The sequence below is a fragment of the Clarias gariepinus genome, chromosome 17, assembly GCF_024256425.1.
Source record: "Clarias gariepinus isolate MV-2021 ecotype Netherlands chromosome 17, CGAR_prim_01v2, whole genome shotgun sequence".
NCBI lineage: Eukaryota > Metazoa > Chordata > Actinopteri > Siluriformes > Clariidae > Clarias > Clarias gariepinus.
Window position 1 is genome coordinate 23,921,410 of NC_071116.1, and position 19,683 is coordinate 23,941,092.

Here is a 19,683-nt window from a genome sequence, read left to right on the forward strand (position 1 = left end):
CCTAGTGCCGGTCGCAGAGCGGGTGTGTGTGACAAAGGTTCACGCACCCTTAACCATCAATATAAACAACCTGCATGATTAGGAATAGGAGGGATGACATGATCTCTCTCCCTGTCAATCACAGAGATGACAACCAATCACAAGCATTTGTGCACTTATCTATATGGAAGGGGAAGAATAGCTCTCACCTCTCTTCAATCAGTTTAAATAAATGAGGTTTCATCTGGCTCGGAGAAAGCAGATGCGTTGTCCTTTACCCTGCTGTTAAGGTGGTTAGTGAGTTGGGTATTAGCGGGATAAAAAATGTGGAGGTAATAGGAGAGAAAATGATGTCATCTTTCATTAAGTATATTTGTTCTGTTTTGTTCTAAGGTTATAATATCCTGACCATAACCTGTGTAATATAGATATGAAACGAAGGGTCAGGGGTGTAGGAGTTGTCTAGCAGATGCAACTTTGTCTTTTCATGAAATATGATATTTTAAACAGATAAATAAATTGAAATTATAAGAAGTCTCTAAACCGTAATAGTATGTAACAGTTCAGAGACAATCACTTAATATTCTCGATGACAATGAGCTATTATTCATTTTAATTTACTTAAGTGTGTTTAAAATGTATGCCGCTGAGAAGAATGAGAGAAACTTGTACAAACTTTGTTATGTACATTTATTTTATGAAAAAGAAAGAAAAATAAAAAGTTTCATTTAAGAGAAGCAGGTGCGAGAAAGTCCTTTGAAAGACAGTGGCTGTTTCTGCAGAATGTTCAGCAAAACTCAGCAGATGATTTCCTTATAAAACTGCACAAATTGTACCTGAGGCTATATTTTAAGCAAAGGGTCTTTACACCGATTATTGACTTTGCTGTTTACTTAATTAATAATTACTATTTAACAAATGTAGAAGATTTTAAAGACATCCTGGCTCTACAGAAGTTAATTGCATTAGTTCCTAAGACTTATTATATAAATGAGAAAATGACATTTGAACAGATGTTCGTTTTTATGCATCAATTGCAAAAATGTCTTTTTTGGCAATGTTATGATAATTTTCAAGCTACTTTAAGTGAAACAAAAGATGCACATAATGTGTGTGTGTGATATTATAATAAGCTTTCCCGTATTAGGAAAAATATAATATGTTTTAAGAAAATATTTGGAATCAATATACTTCAACATCAATGGATATGGAATGTACTAGAAATTATAGAATGGCTTTCGTATGGTTAAAGTGATATTAAATTGCATGAAACTCTCTCACGTTCTTATTCACTTGTGTCTGTTTACTGAGCTGACGATTTGAATCAGATCACGATAAGCTGTGCTCTTGATTAATATTACATGACAGGTATGACCGATCTTGAAATAAGGACAGTCCTTTTGTCCTCATTTTCTTGCATTATTAATGCTTGATGTTTTACAGCGTCATTGTTACTCAATATTCAGCACTACATGGCATCATACTGTATTTCTCTCAACTGTAAGACTTTTACCTAAATTGTGTATAAAAAGTTGCCACTTTGGGGACAATCTGTCCCTGAGTTGTCTCTGCAACATATTTGTCCTCTACAGAAACAATCATATATAATTTCTCTTTTTTTCTATGTCTTTTTTATTGACTTATTATTGTGATTTATTATCAGTAACACGTCTACGCTCATCTGCTGATGATGACAAGCGCGTATTAAAGCTGTTAAGCCGTAAAAAGCTTAGACTCAGATTAGATGGGGAAGATTCACACGTCTCAACCTCTACACTCATCCTTCGTCTGCTCAAACATGAAGACTGTGGTGATTCTTCTGCTGTTGCTGAACGTCGCGATACACAGTATGTATTACACTAAAGTTCTTTATGACTTTTATTTTGATGGTTTTCACCAATAAAAGACCTTAAAAGTGTGACAGAGAAGTACAGTAGGATTGATATTTGGTGTCAATATTAAAGACTTTGCCCTGGATAAGAATGCTGGGGTACTGTAATAAGGGCGAAAAAAAAATCATATTGCCTGTACATAATACAAGGGGCGTTCAAGTCAAACTGAGACTTTTAAATGCGCAGAATAAAAGTTATTGATTTTATTTCTTTATATAATCTCCTGCTACACTAATGCACTTATCCCAATACACTCCGGCTTCCCAGGAACTCCTTTATTGGCCCAAATGTGGAAATGGCTTGGAGCGAGGTCAGGGCTGTACAGGGATGTGTCCATAACTCCCAGTCGAGTGGTGATTGTGAATGATTGGACATACTGTACAGTCTTCTTTTAAAAGTCTGAGAGTTTCTCTACTGTGCTGTGCTTAAAGTCATTAAAATACCGGTTTTCTGCCTTCATTCATAGGAAATTTCATCCCAAGTTCCAGTTTGACTTGAACACGCTTTGTAATGCACTGTACAGTACATAATATCCCACTGTTATACAACACTTTTATATTAAGTACACTAATCAAGATTAACAAGAATTTTTAAAATCTTGCTCAACTTACATTTTTCGATGGGAATTCAGGCCTGTCGGCTTATGATTGTGTTGAATACAGTTTAGAGTTAAAAATATTTAACAATTATCAGTCTGCTCTTCATGTGATATTTGGAGAAAATCAAAGGGATAATGTTCCAGCACTTTAGCCCACTAGTTTTGGGAAGCATTTCTATGGTGAATCCATGCCAATGCCATAAGGTGTACATGCCATCTGGTGAAAATAATGACAGGAAAACGGCTTGCTCTTAACCTAAGATGCCAAGTGCACTTTTCTGGACACAGGCTTCAGGATCTTCAAGGTTGCAAGCCGATTAAAGCTCCAGATGTTCAAGCACTGGTTTTCCACAGGCTATGGAATTTGGTATTTGTTTTGGTCAGGATATGGAAAAAGATTAGTAGCTTGCCCTATTATGTGAAATTAGCCTTTTAGGTAATTTATAATTACAGTTATAAAGTGAAACATTGGTTTGCAAGACTAGGGTGTGCATGTGTGTGTGTATCTTATCATGTTAATCTCATATCAGCTGCGTTCTCTTGTGCGGTGTGTAAAGGCGAGGCACTGAAATGTTACACCTGCGTCGCGACCAATCAGGAGGAGTGTAACCGACAAGGCTTGACTGTATGTCCTGCTAACTCAGACGCCTGCGCCACCATCACAGGAGCCAGTAAGTGCACGCACACACACACACACACACACACACACACACACACACACACACACACACACACACACACACACGTTAATCTTACTATAAAAACAATGAACAATAAACTAAAAGTATAATAATAATAATAATAATATCCACACCCAAATATGAACGCAATACCATATGGGTCCACAAGGTGGAGACATATACTCAGCTCTAGTAACAAGCTTGGAAAAATTATAAACTGATCTAAATAATTCACAAATAGATGTATTATTGAAACATTTTTCTTGTTTTTTTGTCATTTTTTCTTAAAAAAAACAACATTAAATTAGAAAAAGACCTGAAATGGACACAATGTCCCCTCAGCCCTGTTTAGCTCTACACTGGAGTTTTGACGCTAATGTACTTTAGCTATCAAGAAAGTGAAGCTCATAGCACTAGTTTAGTCTTAACTATTACACTCTCTAGATGGTACCATTGTTCAGCATCCTAAACAGTGTGTTTGTGTGATTGGGGTGGTAAAGTGTGCGTTATAAGCGTCTATGACTTCTGAGACGATTCATCAACTATCATTATAAATGACATCACCACCATCTCCATTAACATCACCATTCACCATTCAGCATGTTCTTGCATCTCCACTTGGGTTTCTTCCAGCTATTCTGTTTTCTTTTCACCTCACAAAAAAAAAAACAAGCTAGGACACGGATTGGCTTTGACAAATTCCACCTACAGTAAATATGAGTGCGTGTTTAAATCCTGCCCTTTGACGGACTCAGATTGGTGTCAGATGCAGGGTGGAATTCCCTAAACAGCCTCCAGATTCTGTGATGAATGAATAACAATAAACCAATAAAGTTTGACTATAAGCCTGCGAGAAACTCTATGCCCGAAGAAAAGTCAAAGGTTAAATATTTGTTACATATCACTGTGGTCTTGCACCTCCAGGGACCAGGGTTCTGCGTGCGTGGAGTTCGCATGTTCTCCTCATGCTTGGTGGGTTTCCTCTCCAGTTTCCTCCCACAGTCCAGAGACATGCAGAGCAGGCTAATTGGCATTTCCAAATCCCTGCGATGGGCTTAAATGGCTAGCACCCCATCCGGGTTGTACCCCAACTCCAGGCCCCCCGCGACCCTTTACAGGATAAGCAGTATGGAGAAGCGAGTGGGATTTGAACTGTTCAGCTACAGACTGTTTTCACAGAGGTTTGGGGGCGATGGAAGGAAAAACCACCTTCCCCCTGGGTGAGTGTCTTAATGCAGGAAACACACATGCCCTGGACGCGACAGAGCAGTTTTATATTTTTACTCTCCAGTGAAGATAAACACAAACTATGTTGTATCTTATGAGCCCTTTTTTCCCATATAGAACCAGATGATTAAAAAAAAGTTGAACTACTGTATCTGCAGACCTGCATGAGTCACTTTCCGTCCATTAGGACATACCCTGTAAATGAGAAGAGCAAACTGTGTTCCATCCGTATTGCAGACATAAAGTATGGCAACAAGCCACACGTTCAATTTTCCCCTTCCCTAACAGTGGGAAAGTTACAGTCCTGTATGTATTTATCACTTCCGTATAAACAAAAAACCCTCCCGTTCTACAGCACCGTGACCGTGGCCTTCATAGCAATGCAGCTGTAACTTGTACACACAATGTCCCTGGCCAGTGTTCTCTTTTATATGAACATGGAAATATTGCTTGATTAGGAAATTATTCTAGTTGTACCTCTAAATAAAGTTAGCATGTAAATTTTTTTACACTGGAACAAAAATTATTGCACCATCATGGGAAAAAAATAGAAAAAGTTCATGTGTGGGAGTTCAGTCTCTCTGGTTACTGTCTCAGTAGACTTTCCTACTTAGATGTTTCTCCTTAAGTCCACGTGGGTTCCCTCAGGGTTCTCCAGTTCCCTCCCACCTCCAAAAAATGCAAGATGAAGGATTTGGCAGCAGATTTGAACATTTTGTGAAGGCGCTTGGGTATGGTGCCCTGTGACAGACCGGCATCCGATACAGGATCTATTGTCCCGCCTTACGTCTTGGGATCCACTGCCACCCTGACCAGGATAAAATGCCTACTGAATATTTAAAAAGTTTCATTTTAAGCTGAAGATATGTCGAGTTTGATCTAAAATCATTCACTCCAAAGTATACTGTATTCTTACAGTAAACAATACACAGTGCACTTGACTTTCTAGTACATTACAATATGATCTGAGGTGTTAAATGGGAGATCACTGCTCCACATGATACTGTAGCACAACATCCCACCCAATCATCTGTACTGTACTGTACATGACAATATTGCAACGTGCTTGTGGGGTATCAGATGAAGAAACACGTTAATCATACATCACATCCTGAAGCTGAACTTCACCATTAAAAAAAGGATTTTAAAATGGCTATCAAATTAAGTATAGATTTTGTATATCCATTAATTGTTTAATTTAAAGATAAAAGCAAACCTTGATGATTTGAATTATTTAAACACAAAACAACATACAGTATGATGAACTCAAACACAGCAATTTTGCCTTTCTGTCCTCAGTGTGTATTTTTTTTCTCTTCTCCAGACTCAGTGATGAAGTCATGCTCCTTTAAATCGTTCTGTGATAAATCCCACATGAGTAATGGAGGAATGAAGCTGGAGTGCTGCTTTGGTGATGAGTGTAACGGGCCGCACCGCGCTCATAGTCACGGAGAACATGGCAACGGCGCCGCGGCTCCGGGTTCCAGCCTGAACCTCCTCCTGGGAGCGCTGATGATCCGAGCTGTTGTCAGTTTTGTGTAAAATTTTATTTATGCCAAAAGTAAACACTATAGGACATATTTTTAGTATTGGAGCATGAGCTTTTAAAATCTTAACAATGTTCATAGTGAGCGTACACTAACAGAAGCAAGTTTTGGACACGCCTACCCTTCAATGGGACTATTTTCTAATATTTTAAAGCAATGATGGAGATATTAACTCTATGAAATAATAAATATGGTGACCGTCATTGACCAATATTGTTCACCAAAATAATTTTTTATAATTTATACTCTTTATAGTTTTCCTGCTGAAACAATATTATTTTGACGAAAAGCAAAAGCTCTTTTAATACAGTAATACATGTATAAACCAATCTCAACTTTACTAATGATATTGTTTTCTGTAATTCTATGTAGTTTCAAAATGTCTTATTACTGGTGCGTCCAAATTTCAACTGGTATTGTACATTGCTTTGTGTGTGTGTGTATTAATGGAAAAAGTTTGTATCAGTTACATTTTCATCACTTGTTAGTTGTAAAAGCCTCAAATGTCAAGTAAAAAAAATTTAGCAATCTAATTTACAGAATAAATGAATGTAAAATTTCCATTTGGCTATCTGTTTTACACTGTGTGCTTGAACAGTCCAGACTTCATCATTAAGGTCTAACGAGGCTTAAAATGTTGTAGATTCATTTGCATAGCTAGTAGAGCTTAATAGAGCTTTTATTAAGCATAAAGCTACTAAAAATGTGTTACTGAATGTTCGCAGTTGGTGATATACAGTATATAGACTCTAATGGATGGCTTAATAAAGTTGACAGTTAATAAGTTTTACTTCTCTATTTTTCCATTTTTTTCTTTTCCTATATATATATTCCTTGTTCAGTTTGACATGAAGCATATTTTTATAAATCATCTTTATTATAATATAAATAATATTGCACACTATTTATATAAATAAAAGGAACGTTTCTTTACATCGGTCAGAACTCACTTTTTTTTTAATGATATATTTACCTTTCATACAGTATCTGCCTGAAGTTAAACCTGTGCTATAAATGACATCGAAATGTTGAGTACAAGCGATTTTATAATCAGTTATGTGGCAGATTTAATAATCTACTATAAAATAAGCTACTAATAAGATACTTCCTTAATGTAAACAAACACTTACATCAATAGATATTAATTAGAAAAGATAAACTGGATATAATTAATATATTAATATATTTTTATATAAGTTTATTATATATATTTCTAAAATTATATATGTTTAAAATATATTAATATTTTAAACGTCACATGTACTGTATTGTTCCTCATCAGCTGCATAGAAAGAGTCAGACAAACTTTATGCCTTGCATGAAAACCAGAAACATGTAATATGTCTCGTTTTCTCTCTTATTTCAGTGGCCTCTCTAAAGAGTCCCAAAATAGAGACATGGGACCCCTTATATAGCCTAAGGGGCCAATGGTTTGTTAATCGAATTGCTAGCTTAGTTATATTAAGCTACACAAAAATGTTGGAGAATGCTCAGGGTTTTTTAAACAGTGATATTTTCCAACATGGAACATTTTCAGGACAGAGGTGTTTTGTGTTTTCTGGTTTGTTGGTAACCTGACAATTAACACCAAGAGAGAAAAACACAAGAGGTTGGTGGGGGAAAGCACTGTTTACTGTATGTCTGTAAAAATGTAAGTAATTACAATAATGTTTTTTTTGTATATACATACTGTAGATGCATAAGTGAACAACTGACACACCATGCAACAACATAGAACAGCTGTAATCTAGATGACTTAAAAAAAAGGGGCTATGGGAGGCAAATCAAATGGTTTACAGCAGCTCAGTCAAAATGTGACTCAAGAAATGTGCTTGAGCCTGCGGATTGCAAAAAAAAAAAAAAAGTGCATACAACAGCATAGCCAGCAGCCTATTCAAATTTGTCACGGCAGTGCGGAGAAAGCATTAAACAAGCGCATAGGTCCTGGCACTTGAAAAAGTGCCAGTAAGTTGAGGCACTCGCTTTAGTGGTTTAAAACATCTGCTAAAGTCTTCCAAGAATGTAATGCACATCTCATGATACTCCAAACCTGTGACTACACAAATGGTCTCCAAAGACTATGTAGTTTAACACTGATCATCAACTGGATCATACCTCTTCCTAGTCTTCCTTGTTATGTTTAAAATGTGCTTACCCCATACTGTAAGTATTGTTTTGAGAAGAGGTTCATTTTCTAGAGCTACTATAGCCATGCACAAGTTTGGTTCAAATATTGCCTTCCACTTTACAACCTAGCTTTTCAATGTTTCTAAGTCAGCATTTTAGTACAAGTGATTGGTGTAAAAAGGGATTATCATCATTTACCAAGTCATCAACATTGTCATTGTCTGTACCGCTTTATCCTGTATATAGGGTCACAGGGGCCTGGAGCCTATCCCAGGAGACTTAGGAGACTATGCAGGGTCCACCTTGGATGGTGTGCCAATTTATCACAGGCCACATTTACCAAGTCATCAGTGAAAACTGAGAATAGCAGAGGGCCTAGAATAGAGCCTTGGGGGATATAAGTATAAACTGATATAGTGTTAGAATTCTGCCCTGGAAGAACTACACAAATTAATTTACTGGAGAAGTAGCTGTTGACCCAGTTGAGGAGTTTTGCACAGTGTTTGTTCCACCGCTGCGAGAGGATTATTTGCCATACTGTCGGCTGGTCTAAATCCAAATGGCCTGCATGAGCTCAGGTTGTTTTCAAAATGTTTTTCAAAATGAACACCAGAGGTAAAGGTTAAACATGAAAGAGGAAGGTGATGCAAGTTCTGCAGGGCAAAGTAACCTTATTTGGATTCAGTCTCTTGAGCTGTTTGGAGATCAGCTTTGGCCAAAAACTTAATTGCATTCATGGTGGCTTCAGTTTTCTTTTTTGCATCAGGACATAATGATCAGCAGAGGTCTGCATTTTTCAGCAAATAGAAGACATAAGACTTGCAGAAGACATCTTTCTTCTTCTGGCAGTGATGTACATTCAACTGTTTTCCCTGATTACAGGGATTTCCTTCTGTCTGGATCTTCCTAAGGCGTTTTACAATCTGCAACCCCTTTTTCTAGTAAGGTTGCTGTTTATATGTTGTTCTATCAGTCTTATGTTGTAATTGATTCTAGCAATCTTTTCAGCACTGATGTAGTCATGACTGGTTTGGTAAAACTTTTCTTTAAGGCTGTGGTCCCAGCCTTCTTCATCCCATTAAACATTTGATGTTCCCTTCTGGTTTCCCTGGCTCCTTGGTGGTTGTTTTGCTTGGAATGCAGAGATCTACAGACTTAAGAATTGTGAATGTGACATCTTTTCTGGTTCTGGTTTCTGGCTCTGTGAGCATCTGTTGAAGACAATCACAAGTTACTGACACTCTTTGTATTGAACATAAAATTTTCCAACTAGCAAGATAGAGTTGGCCCTGTTTGCTCTAATTTTGAAGTGGGTGTTTGAACAAGAATTGACACAAATTGATACTGCTCACTCGATGCATAGCAAGACATACTGTAGGGGGTGATTAGGGACATGTGACATGGTGGGGATGATAGGTACAGTAGTTCTTGACATTTTCAGTGCTACTATGACAGAACCCCCATAAAGGCATAGCTCCCAGAGCAGCATCAGGAGGGTGTAAGGGCCTTTGGCCTGGCAAGGTCCCATGGAAGCAACCACCTTTAACGTCAATGCAATATGCGGGAGATTGGACTACTACCACACAACAGGTGAGGCAGAATAAACTCATCTGCATTGCTAAGGTGTCCCATCTGCCAGTGCAAATAGGGGAGTTAAGTCCAAGGCAGAGCCAGAAAGGGTAAGTGACATCCACAATGATATATGAGTAAGGAGAAAGTCTAGAGTCTCTGTGATGAGTGTTCTCCTCCACAAACCCAGACGATTTGGACGATACAATAGTTTTGGTGGAGAGGAGGAACGATGATCTCAATAGAGCAAGGAGGCAGTGTAAAGACCAAAGTGCAGCTGGCTGGTGTAGCAACATCCAAACTTGTATAGAGAAACAGATTGACCCCATGGAGGGTCACTAAGCTGTGGTATCTTCTGCAGGGCACAGGGGTAAACATTACTTTACATTTAGACATTTGGCAGATGCTCTCTTCTAGAGCACCTTACAAAAATGCTTTGAAGTTTTTGTCATAAGATAGACCCTTATACTGGTTACTGGTTACACTGACCACAGTGGAGCAGGAAGGGTAGGAGATGATTCTCTCCAGGTTGCCTCCCAACCTGCAACACAGGTGATGTAATTAAGAATGCATGTAATGTGCTGGGGCTGATGGTTTATATGGACTGTTGCTACTTCAGCACTATCATGAAAGGTTTGCTGTCTGTGTGTAGTTTTCTTATGTTCTTCCAGAGGCTGCATTAGTTTTCTTTGGGTTCTTTGGTTTCCTCCCATCTCCCAAAAATGTTAGTAAGTGTATGCTTACAAGAAATTACCCCTAGGTGGGAATGAGTGTGTAAATGATGCTCTGTGATGGACTGAAGTTGCATCTGGGGTGAATTCATAGCCAGTGTTCTCTTGCCTATTAGGTAGGCCTTTGCTGAAGATGTGAAGTGAATAAATTAATGAATGTCAGGAACATTTTAATCGCTTTAGAAAGTAAGGAAATATGGTTTCACAGATGATGTGTGTATAGTCTATACAGCCGCTGGTGCAAAAGTATCAGTTTTAACCCATTTCATTAGTCACCTCTCTCTCTCTCTCTCTCTCTCTCTTGGTCTGTCTGCCTGTGGCATTCACTTTCTCAACCCCCCCCCCCCACACACACACACACATTCCGGAGTCAGGAAAGGAGGAGGAGAGGGAAGCAAGGCGAAACAGTCAAAAGCCCTAGGAGAGTGGAAAGGCAGTATAGTGAAGACCAGGGACGGTGAACTGGAGGAGCAGAACAACTTCATCCAACTCGAGTGACTTTACACTGTGAGTGTGTAAGAACCACAACGACTTGTTAATAGTTTACTTTGTGTGTACTGCAACATGTCTTTAACTATTTACACTAATAACATAATGCAGCTCGGTTTTTAGGAAAGAAAGTCTGGATGGATCTTAATAGAAGTACTCAGAAATAGACTGGTTTTAATTCGACAGTCAGGCAACAGTTTGGGATAGGCACTTAGTCTAAGTGTAATTCTGATGAAATGACTTTTATCAGAAACCTGGTAAACCTTGATAGAGGTTAAACTCATGTCTATGTTAAATATACATCTTTAATAACTACACTAACATACATTTTAATACTTATGTCATGTTACAGGGCAAAATAATGCAACTCTCTAAGCCCTGGTATACTATTTTAACTGTGTAATCCTGGGGAAAATGCCATTTACATTTACATTTACAGTCATTTACAGTCTTAGTATAAACCGGTTATAATTAATGTTGGTTAAAAACTTTTTAAGTGTTTAAAAGCAATGTAACAGTTAAACTATAAGCCTTAAACTAACACACTTACCTAGATGTACAAGTTTAACAAGTGTAATCCTGAAACTGCAGCTCTCTCAGGTCTGTACTAGTCTAAATCTAAGAGGATACTGCTTAAATACTTAGTTGTACTGATTTTAATTGAGGCTATATGCAAATAATTCAAATAGTATTAGGTAAGCATTTAATAATGTTTCAGATTTAAAAAAAAAAAAAAGTCTTTTAAGTTTTTACAGAGTTTGGTCATTTGGTCATAATTTACATGTTTAACCATTTAAACCTGGTTTAAACATACATACTGAAAACTATATTGTTTTAAGTCTGGTCTATCCAAAATGTTTTAGAGAATTATATTTATATTTAGTTCCATTCTGTTTAAATTTTATCTAAAATAAGTTTTATGCTGATTTTGCCCCTAAAGTCAAAACTGTCCTGTATGACTTTAAAATATTCATTATATTTAAATGTATAGAGAAGGCAGGATTGTGTTATCATAGAAAGTTGTAATTTAAAAATGAATATGTGCATGTAATGGAGTGATGGAAGACCGAGTTAGCTCAGAGAAAAGGCATGCATCCTAATTAGAGCAGTCTGATGTTATCTGAGTTATTCGCATCGCAGTCCGTGGGCAGGTAAGTTCATTTCTGGAATTTAGAAATGTCTTCTTTTTTTGTTAGGAAAGATTTCCAGCGCTGGGCAATATGGCAAAGTATCGTGTTAAGACACTTAAAGTTTGTTTAGACTGAACAGTGCCATATGGTAGACAGTCAGAATGAATCCCAGGTTTCCCAGATGTCAAATTTAAGCTAATCTGTCAGTGCTGTTATAACTTTAGCCTTGAACACCTTGAACACAGTACATTATGAAGTAATGCAAAATTTGCTATGTATTTAAGGCCAAACCAAATTGCAGAAGACCTACAGTATGCTCATTAGTATTCATCTCGTCTTTTATTTAAGACCGAATAATTTCCCCATTCATGCCCGAAACTTGAAATGCAGCTCTCTAAGACTTGTAATTCTAAAAGACTTGTAGTGATTTAAACCCAATGCCTTTATTTATATTAATTTAAAACTGGTCTACATGTATGACAAATGGACAAATGGATAAAAGTAACTTATTGTAGGATTTAAAAACAAGTGTTAACTGGTTTACTGGTCTAAATTTTACTACTGTACATGTAAGGCGTCTTCTGATAAATGTAATGCATTATAAGCTGGTTTAAAACTGGTTGAAGTGTTTATGGGAAATTTAACATTCTAACTATAACACTGAAAAAAACACAGAATTTCCCCCATATGTAGAATTGAAAGAAGTTAATCTTGGAAAGTTTAAACTCTACTACAGCTTGTCCTAGTCCATATGAGATACACTGGTTTAAAACTGGTCTAAATGTATAACACTGAATGTAACTTATACCAGGGTTGTGCTTGTTCAAGTTCAAGACTTTAATAATGACATTGGAACATATCTGCATTCTTTCTGTGTCTGGTTATTATCTCTTACTGTCGACATTAAGAGAAAGTTGAAGCAGCTGATGACCCTGTAGATCCTCTATAATAACTCTTTAAAGAACTGCTTAAGGGGAAACAGTGCTGAAAAATGTTAGACCTCTGAGGCAAAAAGATGAAGAGATAGGTTATTAACATACTGTAATTGGTAAGGATTTAATGAAATTTCTAGAGTGCTCATGTAGCAATATATTAATTCTTTAGTCATGTCCTTCATGCGTAACCATGATGATCATGTGACTCCACTAGTAGAAGCCACAAACTTTATAAAAGTGTAAAAATGTTTTTTCATGTTTCACAAATCTTCACGTATTTTTATTTTTACATGAATTTTAAATGATTATTTTCACACATTCCCATCAAATCCCTTAAATGCTGTAAGTTGCAAGGCAGAGCCTTAATGGATAACACAGGCTGATAAACACATTGATGTGGTTGGGAAGTCAAAGGCTAGCCCTCTGGTCTGATCTCATAGAAGAGCTGCTCTAGTTCAAATTCCTGAAAAAGTTCATACTGGTTTTAACAGAAAGGTGTCTGGACATATGAGGCTGTGCAACTGGAGACCGGCGGTTAGACTGGCCATGCAAAGCTCCAACAATGGGTGTGTGAGCACCAGAACTGGACTATGGTACTATAGAAGGTGGCACCTTTTACACCCAGTGGGCAGCCGGGTGCATGTGCATCGCTTACATGGGAAAGAGATGGTAAAACGATGCACCATGGGAAAAAAAGACAAGCTGGTAGACACCTTGTGATGCTCTGGGCAATGTTCTGCTTGGAAACCTTTGGTCCTGCCATTCACCATCCTCATAACCACTGCTGCACAGCAAGTAACACCAGTATTCCCTAATGCCAGTGGCTCCTTTTGGCAGAATAATGTGCCTTGGCCTAAAAATTCCCCAGATCTCAACCCAATCAAGCATGATCTGATCCATGGACGCCCCATCTTCTACAAATGTCTTGGTGCCAGAAAAGACAGCACACCTTCATGGGTCTTGTGTAGTCCACGCCTCTGTGGGCCTGTTAGGTAGACCAACTCAATATTAAGCAAGTTATTTTAATGTTATGACTAATCATTGTCTAATATATCACATACATCGAAAAGTATATATAGCAAAACCTTTTTCTGTCCGAAATGTTTGTGGATTTCTGGAAGGGTCTCCTGCATGCTCGATGTGTGAGTGCGAGCCTTACGTGCTCTGATTAAGGATTTGTTTTTGCTGTATAATTCAGTACATTGTTTTCACACTGGCAAGTCAAATATCTCATGTTCTGCTTATCTGTTGTGAGGTGTGGCTTTCCATTATAAGGGGGAAAAAATCTCCTTTTGAAGAAACCGCTAGAGGTTTTATGTACAACAGATGTTTCCGTTTTATGAGAGATGATCTGAGAAAAACCTTTGAAGAATCTTTCCATTTTCTTCTTCTGCATCTTCTTCTGGTAGAATGTACATTGCATTATTACTTGTACTATTAACTTAAGTAAACCCAGGTTTAAAACCCAGAAAAAAATGAATTCTGAACCACAGGGAAGAACCAATTTCTTTAAAAATAGAGAATTTGGTGGACTCAATCATTTGTGTTTGTGATTCAACTCAGATCTTCTCTCCTTACCCTACAACCCAAACCACCTCCCTGTATTGGGCATTTAATGTTTGTTCTCTATAAAGCGTAAACACAGGGTTGGTATGAGAGAACATCATTGCATGGGTAATGAACATTCTGGAACAACCTCTTTGGTTAAACTTGATGTCATAAAAAGGGTTTGTGGTGTGTTATGTTAACTGCTGAACACAGACCTGGCAGCTAGCATGTGCTTCAAAAGAGACTTGAGTTCAGCAACACAACAATGCTCCTAATGCGGACAACAGAGCAAATGCTTTTCATTTGTGAGACTGGAGAGCCTGTCTTCATGTTCAAATAACAGTTTTAATAACGTAGAAACCTTGTGTTAAAAATGATGAAAACGGTGTTGCTAGGCAAATGGGAAACATACTGTATAGTTTGCCAAGCATTCATATTGAGGCTAATACTCAGCTAACTGGTTACTCAATTTAAATGTGCACCGACAAAAAAAATGAGACCAATCAGTCTGGAAGATCAACATTTTCCTCAAAAGTGTTGAGAAACTCCTAAGAAAATGCTCCTTACAGCTAATATTGCATATTACTTACACATACTGTAGTATTGACCGCTAGGTAAAATTTCCAATTGTTCCATGATTCTTATTAATACCTAAGACTTGTATTACATGTGTGTTGTATTTTCTGTTTCCTCAGATCCCAGACGCTCTACATTATATGTGTGTGTGTGTATGATGATGGCCATGCGGTCGTCGCTTGTGTCTGTGGCGGTGTGTGTGTTGGCTGTGTATGTGGGTATGGGTTTGTGTGAGCCCATCAGTTTGCGTCTTTCTGGAGACAGGCGTAAGCACTACGAGGGCCGACTGGAGGTGTATTATCGTGGAGAGTGGGGGACGGTGTGTGACGACGACTTCGACATGAACGCAGCACATGTCGCGTGTAGACAGCTTGGATACCTCGGTGCTGTCTCTTGGGTTCCATCTGCTAAATACGGCAAAGGAGAAGGTGTGTGTGTGTGTGTGTGTGTGTGTGCTGTTTGCAATGTTGCCATTAAAAAGTCATTACCTGTTAAAGGGGTCCTAATAATGTCATTTTAAACCATTAACTGTAATCTGTAAAAAAAAAAAAAAAAAAAAAAAAACTGGTTAAACTTTTTAAGTGTTGTAAGTTTCATGCCATTATTTAGAGCTATCTAGTTAATAAACTCACTTGTATTTATAAATCAGCAAAAGTGGGATAAAAGTATCAGAGTAACAATTTGTCATCATATTTGCTGAGATTTATTAGTAAGAGCTGTGTTGAAGTCAAACCAGGACTTTCGTTTGTGCAGAATAACAGAACAGTTATAAGTTACCCCTATATTTCTTTATATAATCTCCTGCTACACAAATGCACTTATCCCAGAGTCACTAGTACTTGGATACCATCAAGATAGAAAGTTTTCTTAGTACACCAGAGCCATAATCAGACTTCCTGTTCCTGTCCACATCTGAAACACTGGCCTCCCAGGAACTCCTTTAATGGCTGTGGACATGTGAAAATGCCAGGACTGTATGGAGGAACTTATAGCCGAGTCCCTGTAATGTGCAAGTGGTGTTGGTGAATGATTTTGTTTACAGATCCCACAGACACATGCATCTCTTTTACACAAGAATCAGACGTTTCACTTGCTGGATGTTCTATGTCTTCATTCACCTGAAATTTCTGGTTTGACCTGAATGCAGCTTTGTGCGCTTAAGGTTTTTGGTGGGCTTTTTTTCGGAGAAAATAGTTGTCTAGCGTGACTAATGCTATTTTCATGCAGGTGCAAACAGACAGTCTAATAAAGTTATATATATATATATATATAAACAGTGTAATATTTGTTGTAGCGATGCCAATATCCTGTCTATATATTTAAGACACAAAAACAGGAATAATTTGGCTATAAAAGATGTCCCCTCTTAGTCAGATCTCATGACTAAATGTTTCCTCAGTTAGAACTCCACTGAATAGAGAAACCCTATCCCTTATTTCTTTTTCTGTTCAGCTCATTTCTGGGAAATCATTTATTATTCAATGAATCACATGAAATACAGGAAATCGTGATAGACAGTGTGTGGATAAGGAAAAATTGTGTCTTAATTGTTTTGACTGTTTATCTCTTCCTGGTTTTGTGTGTGTGTAGGTACTATCTGGTTGGATAATGTACACTGTACAGGGAGAGAGGCATCGATCGCTGACTGTCAGTCGAACGGGATTGGTGTTTCAGACTGTAAACACTCGGAGGACGTTGGTGTCGTCTGTACACAAAAACGCATCCCAGGATTCAAACACATCATCACTGAAAGTAACGATGTGGAGGTGAGACATACTGTCACACACACTTAACATAACACACACATGCCCACTCATGTAAAAGGGGTCCAAATGTTTGAGACCACGGTGAAAATCAAAATGTATATCTAATATGTGTATGTAAAAAAAAACCATATATATATATATGTTTATACGTGTATGTGTTACGTATCCATATTGGATAACATACTCTAAAGCATACTTTAAAGCAGACTCAGACATTTTGGACAAAAAGAGACAAATACAATAAGATTGCTGCACATTCTTAGACTTTAATATATTATTATAACATTGAACTCCATTGTTCAGAGTTTGACCCTCAGTTCATGTTATTATACACCAGTGGGCACCCGGGGCTTACCCGTCCCTGCAGGACCAAAGGCCAGCTGTCTGGTTCGATCGCACAGAAAAACCAATGCAGCACAAATCACTGCAGGAAAATCCCAAATTTCCTACAGTGTGTGAATGTGCATGTGAATGTTGAGGTCCATAGTCGTAAAATGGGAATAAATAAGATGTAATCACCATGGCTTCCACTGCCCCTAGTTGGACTACAGAGGTTCCTAGATACTGTAGGTGGATGGATACTACTGTATGAAAGGAAACCCAATCCATTGGGGATAAATGTTTCTTCGTGGCTTTGTTATTTGGAGTTTTTTAAAGTAGCCTATCTAACGTGGTGAACAAAGCTGAAGATGTTCTGATATGAACAACCTACTATAGAAATATAACAATATGGCCTGACACCAATCTTTGTTTTGGAGGAAATCACAACTTAAAGTTTCGCCTACAATTCGAGATCATATTTCAGTAAACTGCATTATTCAAACGCCAAGTAACAAGTCAGGTTTCTTAGAAAGAAAGAAGATAGATAGAAGAATCTTTCATTAAACAGGAAGTGTAGACTGAGCAGCCCACCTGTTCTAGTCCTGTTCGATCTCTTGTCTGTTTAACAGCCAGTGGTCAGGCAGTAATCCTTATCAGCATGTCCTCATTTCTAAACTTTCCAGCCCTGCTTATTGTTGTTTCTAGAAAAACCCATATCAATTTCATGTGTCCTTTTCTCCTTGCATATTCACAGCATGAGAAAGAACCACAAAAAACACACTCGTCCACTCACTAATGAATACGCACATAGTTTCCCGTCTTACAGCACAGACTGAAAAAATGCACACTTGCTGTTTACTTTTTCCCTCCGTGATCTCCGGCACGTCTCTGTGGAAGTGTTTGTGCTCATGGAAACCGAGGTGAGCTGTCTGTAATGTTCTTTTCCAGCCTCCACAACCTTGGAGGCTAATGAGCTTACCACAGACAGACAGACACACACATGCACACACACACACACACACACACACACACACTGCCCACAGCTCTGTGTCTGATCAGCCCTGAAATGCTGATTCGTGGAACGGATGACGACATTGTTAGGGAACCCCGTCTCGCCCCTGAAGGAGAATCCCCTCTTTTTACACACAGCGGAAAGACTGTGTGGGTTTTATTACCCCGCGGTGACAGGCAGTTGGTGTAGGAGAGGCACTGGATGGGTGAGGAGGTCCTCTGGTCACTTTCCAGTAACATAAAACCTCCATACACTGACACGTAGCCTCCTCCTAATGGCTTTCCCTCCTTCTGTATGTCTGCATGACGTTAGACATCTGTAGTAGATGAGTTTTCTCTCAGCACATACCATCAGTCTGAGAAAGAAGCAGCTGCTGTATGCCTAACCAGCTTGTTGGTTTTCTTCCAAAATTTCGATAATATTAGAGCGCTTAATAAGACATCAAACAGCATAACTGCTTTTTTAAAATTTTGATTTCTACCATAATATGTTTTTTTCTAATAGATGGAACTGGACCCATCATGCTAGTTTAATACCTTACTTAAAAAAGTTAAAGAATGATAATGATGGAACATCCACACTGCTTAGTTGCTTACGTTGTAGCAGCTATTAACAGTCAGTCCCTTTGAAGTTAACAAGACTGCAAGGCGTGTTAAAATAATCCTCGCAAAACACTCGATACTTAATACTTCCCTAAGCCGTTAAACCTAAACTTACAGCTACTGTATACATCTGGTACAAAATGCTGAGATTTAAAAAAAAAAAAATCCACAATGTCAGAAAATAAGTCATGATTTCACTGTTTATGTGGAATCAAAACATCACCATGTATAAGTTAGTGCTATTTAAACACTGATGTACAGTACGGCGCTTTCCATGGATGTTCTTTCCGGTTGGGATTTGGGGGATTTGAAGGCCGGATTAACAACCTTGAACTCTTTGCCTGCTAAGCCCCACACGCAGCAGGCTGTGATGCACTGAGTGTTCTGATACTTTTCTATAATGGGAAGCATTAACTTTTTTCAGCAATTTTTACTACATTGGCTTCTTTGTGGAATTGGACTGGATGGATCTTTGATCCCCATCCCCAAAATGCATAGATGAACCTCGGGTGCTCATGATCTTTTTACCCCTTTAATCAATGTTATTTTTAATATTCACTAAAATGAATCCAATATACAATTAGCCTTCCAGTGGTGTTAGTGTATACCTGCAGTTTTCCACTACTATCATATCTGGTTTTATAAAAAATGAATCAACATTAACATAGATGACTGTTTAGTTAGATGGTTTTCCATGCACATAGTGAGAAAATAGTATAGAATAAAATGTTACAGCTGCACAAAGTTTAATTTAAAAAAGAAGGAAAAATCTAACATTAAAAATAAATCTTATCTTTAGCTTGGTGTCTGTAAAACCATAAATCCTAGAAAATCTATTGCATGTCCCAATGCTTCCAGTAGAGAGACAAAGAAAAAAAAATTGTACAGAACCTCTGCCGATTTCTGCAGACTGCAGATTTCCAGGTGGTTAACATTACTCTGTCTGCCATGTGC

At 38.0% G+C, this 19,683-nt stretch overlaps 2 protein-coding genes across 2 annotated transcripts in view; both read left to right on the top strand.

Annotated features, from left to right (window-relative positions):
* The first annotated feature begins 1,743 nt into the window (after window positions 1-1,743).
* si:ch211-113d22.2 (CD59 glycoprotein) lies at window positions 1,744-6,690 on the top strand. Its single transcript, XM_053476249.1, has 3 exons — window positions 1,744-1,826; window positions 3,027-3,140; window positions 5,701-6,690. The coding sequence occupies exons 1-3, from the start codon at window positions 1,778-1,780 to the stop codon at window positions 5,916-5,918; spliced, it is 381 nt and encodes a 126-aa protein (XP_053332224.1). The 5' UTR covers window positions 1,744-1,777; the 3' UTR covers window positions 5,919-6,690.
* A 4,044-nt stretch (window positions 6,691-10,734) lies between these two features.
* loxl2a (lysyl oxidase-like 2a) overlaps window positions 10,735-19,683 on the top strand; it is a 37,153-nt gene continuing 28,204 nt past the window's right edge. Inside the window, exons 1-3 of the mRNA XM_053475817.1 lie at window positions 10,735-10,857; window positions 15,148-15,456; window positions 16,619-16,794. Of these exons, the coding sequence (XP_053331792.1) occupies window positions 15,183-15,456; window positions 16,619-16,794 (450 nt within the window). The 5' untranslated portion in view covers window positions 10,735-10,857; window positions 15,148-15,182. The remainder of the gene's footprint in view (window positions 10,858-15,147; window positions 15,457-16,618; window positions 16,795-19,683) is intronic.

Excerpts from the sequence above, each read along its gene's own strand:
- si:ch211-113d22.2 (XM_053476249.1), top strand. The coding sequence starts at position 1,778 with ATGAAGACTGTGGTGATTCTTCTGCTGTTGCTGAACGTCGCGATACAC. Across the intron at positions 1,827-3,026 it reads GCTGAACGTCGCGATACACA|GCGAGGCACTGAAATGTTAC; the intron begins GTATGTATTACA and ends CGGTGTGTAAAG. Across the intron at positions 3,141-5,700 it reads CGCCACCATCACAGGAGCCA|ACTCAGTGATGAAGTCATGC; the intron begins GTAAGTGCACGC and ends TCTCTTCTCCAG.